This window comes from Sinohyriopsis cumingii, chromosome 15 (genome assembly GCF_028554795.1).
Source record: "Sinohyriopsis cumingii isolate HCF-2022 chromosome 15, ASM2855479v2, whole genome shotgun sequence".
NCBI classification, from domain to species: Eukaryota; Metazoa; Mollusca; class Bivalvia; order Unionida; family Unionidae; genus Sinohyriopsis; species Sinohyriopsis cumingii.
In genome coordinates this window covers 144749876-144756690 of record NC_142975.1, presented here as the reverse complement: position 1 = coordinate 144756690, position 6815 = coordinate 144749876, and the positions used below count along the sequence as shown (strand labels likewise).

General features: G+C 39.9%; 1 protein-coding gene across 1 annotated transcript in view; it reads right to left on the bottom strand.

Annotated features, from left to right (window-relative positions):
- Window positions 1-750: 750 nt before the first annotated feature.
- Window positions 751-6815, bottom strand: part of LOC149782981 (neuronal acetylcholine receptor subunit alpha-7-like) — a 40573-nt gene continuing 34508 nt past the window's right edge. Inside the window, exons 6-7 of the mRNA XM_089935190.1 lie at window positions 2457-2741; window positions 751-812 (exon numbers count right to left, since the gene is read on the bottom strand). Of these exons, the coding sequence (XP_089791316.1) occupies window positions 751-812; window positions 2457-2741 (347 nt within the window). The remainder of the gene's footprint in view (window positions 813-2456; window positions 2742-6815) is intronic.

The window sequence follows — 6815 nt, the reverse complement described above, 5'->3', positions numbered from 1 at the left end:
TTCCATTTAATCAACGGACTTAGTTTGACAACACGCATAACAGATAATTTGTTCCATTACTACTGCGTAAATTATTTACACATAACTATTTATACCTTGATTTACAGGCTGTTAATTAGGGTCTAAACTGACTGACACAAGAACTGTGCCTCGCTAAGATCGACGGTTAATCTGCGGGGACTACTTAGCTAGTAAGACAACACTTTCTTCTGACACAACTTTCAAAATATTCGTCATACCATTTGCATTTTACCAGCGAATAGTTTTTGTTATTCATTATTTACTTTTAGAAGTTTCTTAATCTTGAAGATATCATGCATATCTTATATAGACAACGCCTTCTAAAATGATTCCTTGAAGATTCTCTCCCTATTAGTCCTCTACTTTAAATTAATCGAATCTCCTCAAATTACTTGTCTGATTATAAATTTCGTTCGCGAAATTGGCAAAAAGATAGACTGATATTTGTGTACCCCGACTTTCTCACATATTTGATATCTAGGTGTTTCATAGGCATCCGGTGTAGACGATTTGTTTCTATACTGTAGATCTATTTTTTTTACTTGTTTGTTCAGTTTGCGACATGTCTAAGGAGCGATGTTTTTTGCTTACTATATCCGTCAATAAGGGTTTGTAACATATATACCCATTTTCTGTTTTCGTTAGTATTTTTACCCGCTGTAAGCGTCATACTTGTAAACTACATGGCAAGGGTTCAAATCCAGTTTCCCCTAAAATATTTTGCATATATCATTTGGAGAATCTAGCTGCATGAAAACAGATCAAAATAACTACGCAGAAATAAAAGGAAGCTAGAAATAAAATAAGAAAATAATGAGTAATAAATTAAAACCACACTGCTAAAATGTGACGTGCATGAGACACAATCTTGTGTATGCAATTGCATACAGCAAAATAAATAATATGGCCAATGTATTATGATGCAAAATACAGAATCTGATGTGAAAACACAAAACGAACTACACACAAACGAGCAATTTAGCTCGATAATTAGGGTGTAGAAAACAAAATAGATCGGGCCGCTCCATGTTGGTAGTAACTTGCTTCTTTCCTTTTTATTATCCACACGGAGAAGCTTTCAGTGCTGGCGTGTACCTATTACGAATTTTTCATATAGTGATTTTGAAATTAATACAATTTGGTGATACGCGCTGGCATTTTATTCTACATTTGGGGGTATAGAATGGTGAATATTTCTTTTTATAAATGGAAAGGAGCTGAAAAACTTATTTTTTCATATCTTATACTAGCTGTTGATGGCTTTTGTCCTATTCATTATATTTCTTATAGGATGAGATGACTATAAAAGAGCATTTGAAAATCAAGGTGTAAATAAAATAATTTAAACCTGTGACAAAACAAACACAGACCCATGCATAATTCTTAGTAAAAGGTTGATTTTTATAATTTTAGTGGGTGGTGTGGGAATGTTTATTGCGTCTGTAGAACATACAATATAACTGGCGTCAAACCTTTTATATGTCACCAGAGAAACACTCGAGACCTGACCGGGATCGAAATCGGGAACTCTTTAATTACAGAAAGACGATCTAACATCTTTGGTCGAAGCCGATAACCATAATTCAGATGAGTACTAGATCATCATAACATTTTTTGGTTAATGTGATTTGTACTTTGCAGGAACGTAGACTACAGGCTTTTGCGAAGTAATATCTGTATGGTATTTTCATCGCTTTATACAAACTTCAAATAAAATAAATTCTGTTAATAGCCTTTTCAGTCTGAAGATAGTACTAGTTTTACTACAAATGTGGCGCGCAATAGCAAAAGTTTGTAGAAATAATAAGATGTATTCTTTCATAAAGCATAAAAAAGTCTTAAGCATTTTCAGGATATTTTGGGTGAAAAAATTATATTTAAACAATATGAATAGGAAGAACATGTAATTAATTTTTAGATAAATGAAGATCTATAGACATATATATTCCTAAAAAAAAATTTAAAAAATATATAAATTAAATACAAAATTTTTAGATAAATGATGACATCCCATTATATTATTCGGGATCACGCTGTCACATGGGAAGTCCGGAATGCACCGATGAGAAGTCAATAAGAGAGAGAGAGAAAGAGAGCATATTCTGGCTTATCAAAGTTTTTCCCCATCCTACTATCAAACATATCATCTCAAGAAATATATGTTCTAAATTATGTCATTTCCACCACAGTTAGTAGTAATATGAGTATAGAGGGTAAAACAGTTATACTTCCTCTCAAAATTCAATCCGTTGTCAACATTGCGAACATGACCACATTGGCTGTGCACGTGAGAGATCCAACAACCCAAAGTAAAATGGTGTCCAGCTTCTTCGATAATTTAAAGTTCAGGCAACCGCACGCGCATGAACATGGTTTCCCAGACCAGCACTTAGTTCCACAGCAACATGTTTTCGACTTCCATGACCTAGCCTCACTTTCATATTCCTCTCTGTCTGAAAGGTCCACTTCCGGTTCCAGTAAGAGACGTTGGCTCACTGATGCACTGATTCCATTGATGTTGAAATTATTATTAGAAATGGGAGTGGTGGCAACTGAAGTTGGCTTTGGAGATTTAGTCACCCTGTAGTATTTGCTGTCATGAACTTCTTCCCAACGTCTAGCCCATTTGGGACTGAAATCTTTGTGATGGAGGTACAAAACCCAGACGGTGGATGCGACTGAAATCCCGCTCATTGTCAGCAAAAAGGTAAGATATACAGCTGAAAGGCAAGCAAAAGTTTACATGAAACAAGTCGAAATACTTGAAATAGTCTGCATCTATCTCTTCCAATTTAAATGACGTCAATACAGAAAGGAGTTACAGTGAAAATACTGTAATTACCACTGATTGACGGATAAACAGTGACTTGAGACGTTAATTTATCTGGCATTATTTAGGCGACTTAACATGAGTGAATACTCAACTTTAGTCTTAAACTGTGAGTTATGTACGAGTATAAGGCTGATGGACATACTTCATTGTAAGTGGGGGTGTGGGGGTGGAAGACCGGCCATGCAGTGACAAAGGGGAGAAGAGGGCAAACAAGTTGGAGTAGTCCATGTTTAAGATGGTTCATCGCGTTCCTCAGCGGCAACACAAAAGACAAGCATGTATAGAAAGATACTCATCTCTATGGTAGCCTTCCTAAAGGTGTAAGGGTTGGCCCATCCCACCCTCCCTTCCCACTCAACGGCAGTGGTCTCGAGAGCTTCGTTACTGTTTTTATTTCTTTCATTGAGAGATATGCTAACCGATTACCTATACCGGTAACATGCACCGGTGCAAAATACTTGCGCTTGGGTCACAATGGAATGTACTAAGAGATGTGGCAAGAGTAGTATAAACGAATTTTAAAGTAGGCGTACAGTAACGTTGTATGAGCTGTGAAACTCATATCTGCACGGTGTGTGGCTTTGCTGTAAAGGTTCGCGACACACTGTGCCAGGCTTGTGTCTCGGAGAATTTACGTGCATGCCTTGGGAAAGATAAAATGCCCATATGATTGAAGAATTTCTGAGGCTATCTGATATTAATAATTAAAATTCTTACAGCAGTTTATCCGCTTAGATATACGTGCAAAACGCGACAAGTTCGAGGCTTTGACTGGGTTCGACCCCCTTACTCATGGAGCCTAACAAAACTACAGCAGCTACAATCATCTCTTTCGCGGACTTCCAGCCGATGATCGCTTGATCGGGTTAAGAGCTGGGGAGCGCAGAGCAGGTCCTGCTGAAGGAAGTTTGCCAGTTGGGCGCAAATGAAATAGAGTAGCCCGAAGTCCACTATGATCCTGATTAGATCGCACCCCACCCTACCACAACATAGACCTTGATTGTTATTGTCTTCGTTGTTACGCCAAGAAAGAGATTGAAGTCGACGGTGCTTCGCATGTTTTTGGCAAGTTTCGCATACTTGGTGACCTTGCCATTACGCAGGTGTACCAAGTCTGGAGAGATCGCCATATCTTTAATTGCGAAATTGCCTCTTTTCATTCAGCCGTCGTTCCAACAGTTTTTTTTTAAACAAAATCGCATCAAGACTTTATCCCTCAGTCAAAGACGGCCCTTTGAAGACAGAACACCGCAATGTCCACGCCCCGCATGAAGACCTGCACTTTCTCTCTCTGTGAGCGACACAGCGTTAGTACGATATGGGCGATGCCTGAGATAGCATTGGGCCGGAGAGACAAAGCAATTTGGGATCTCGGTGACAGAAATAACAAAACGAGGACTCTAAACTTGTGGAGCAGTTTATACTGGCTGACGGTCGCTCGAGGTTGTAGTCTCGTGTTAAGAATGGTAACTTTCTAGCCCCCAAGTGACAGCACATACTACACAAATATGACCGAATATTGGATGTCACATCGTGCGGTCCCCACATTACCAGCCTCAAGGTTCAACAGGGACAATGATCAACTATCTACACACCTAACACCTACATTATCATCTCATGTGCGAACAAGACTCTGGCAAGACAACATATGCAATCGTAAACGTAATATGCTCGTCCCTATTCATAACCACTGACTCGCAAAAGGAGATACGGTGTCGGTACAACAGCTTCTTTCGCTGAAACGGGCAAAAAAGAATCGACGCCAGCCAGAACGTATGGATGAGAAATACATTCCGCTGGTTATTATTTGAAACGAGATGTGCGCAGTCCACCGACACATTCTACAAATATTCGTCGAGTGGCTTGATCTGTTGTGGTGACCGATGCCAGACATAGCCCGTAGCTAGAGAACTGCTGAATGACTGGCTGCGCGAGTATGTCCAAGAGGTCGAGGAAGACTAGTGTGACAAGAACGAGGCACTTTAAAACTTAAAAGAAATGAAGCACATATAATCTGACAGTGTCCAGTGCCAGGAGACGCACAAGACCCATCCCGCCTGTCTTGACTGACGTTTCTGGAGCAGTGGAAACTCGCTAGCATGCTCGTAATCTCTCACATAGTGGTGGGTGATAGGGCCTAGCAACTCCTACTTGAGCGACACAATACGCATTTCGCAGACAGGCCAGTCCCACTCTTGTACCACTTTCAGGATAGCCTTACTATCTTTGTTACAGTTCCAGGGACAAACGATCAATTAATGTGCACAACTCCAATTTGCTTAGGTTTCAGTCTACAGTTACTTTGCATTTAATGTGTAACAACAATGCATTTCCTAGATTTTCCTCACTGGTTATTCTGGTTATTTAGAAAAGACATTGCATATTGTCCGTATTGTTAAAGTAATTTTAATTCACTTTTTTGATGTATGATGAATGGGTGTAGTTTGGGTTTTAAAGTATACAGCTTGGCCTAACGTCAGCTGTCCACCTCTTCAAAAGACTACACACTATGATTGGTTATTTTCACTTCCTGCTGCCGATATCGTTTCTTGTTTTACTATTTATATATATTTATATATTTTTAATTCATTTATTGCACTTTCAGAAGCTGATATTGTCTACTCTGGCAAAATTTACTTTACATAATTTAACAACTTCTAAAGTTAGTATACTTTGAACTTGTCCAGGCTTATTTTTTGAGCATATGGTATGAGCCATTTTGATCAGCTGTCTGCTTTAGATGTGGACAGATCCCATAATTACTACACCCACCCAGCTACGAAATGCTGCCTGGAAAAGATATGCCGACGGCAACAACTCATCCAGGGTTCTCAAGACCGGTGACCGCATGACAGGTAAACCTGAACATGAGATACAATACGATTATGAATGTGACAGACCCTGTAGACCAACAGGGTGTTTTTATAAAAGCATACGTAGAAAACAGGGTGGTTAGGATTAGAGCAGGACACATTCCACCTCTAAAGACAAACTTTCTCAACAAAAACGGGTTTATTTCTTCAGCAAGCTCTGTGTATTATTGATCTCACCGTACATGCAATGCCTTCGAAGTACTAGAATGCCTTTAATGGATTACTGCCGGATCTACCAGCGACACCTGGCAAATGATGCAATGTCCGACCGCCGTAATGATATGAAAAATGCAGCTAGCTGGACGACTTGTAAATAATTTAGCTCAATAACAGCTGGAAACTTCAAGGTAGCTAGGACGAAACCATACACGCATTCATATTAACATCAGCAGTCAGCCCACGACTATCATACTTTCAGATAATCACAGTAGACGATATTTTCTAACCATAATGCCACATTTTCGATTTTATTGGAGTCTACTCTTTCTTCCTTCGGACGGGCAGCGACCGTGCTAATGGATACAGACCATTTCAGCTACACAACCATGCTTGTAAAAGTCTACAGACCTCTGATATTTGAAGCGCCAGTACCCTAAGAGGTCATCTTTCCCAGTACGCAAGCAAGGCCCACCCCGCGGCTTTACCCAACCATACTATTAATGCATATAAAAACGAATTCGTGGTGTCCACCGATACCACGGGAGATCTTATAAACCTCCTTGCCAAACTAGTTGGCGTCATAGCCGGCCATGTTGCAGTCATCGACGCTGCTAGTGAACTAAGCGATACTTAATTAACCTTCACAGGAATCCCGGTAACCGAACGTGTGCAAGCTTTCAATCTGTGTGAACGTAATGACAGCTGTGATCAATCTGTTGTTTGCATATGCTTGCGGCTCAAGGCACCATCTGGTATGATGGCATCAACGTCAAGGCAAAAGCGTGTAGATTTTCAATCACTCTGACCACCGCAACTAGAACCTCCGCTGTACTTGGCTTAAAGGAAAAACAAAGCCACGGAGCAACCAGACAAGGAATACATACAATTCGTGCAACCTATCCACCATGAGATGGTCTAGAAATACGAAG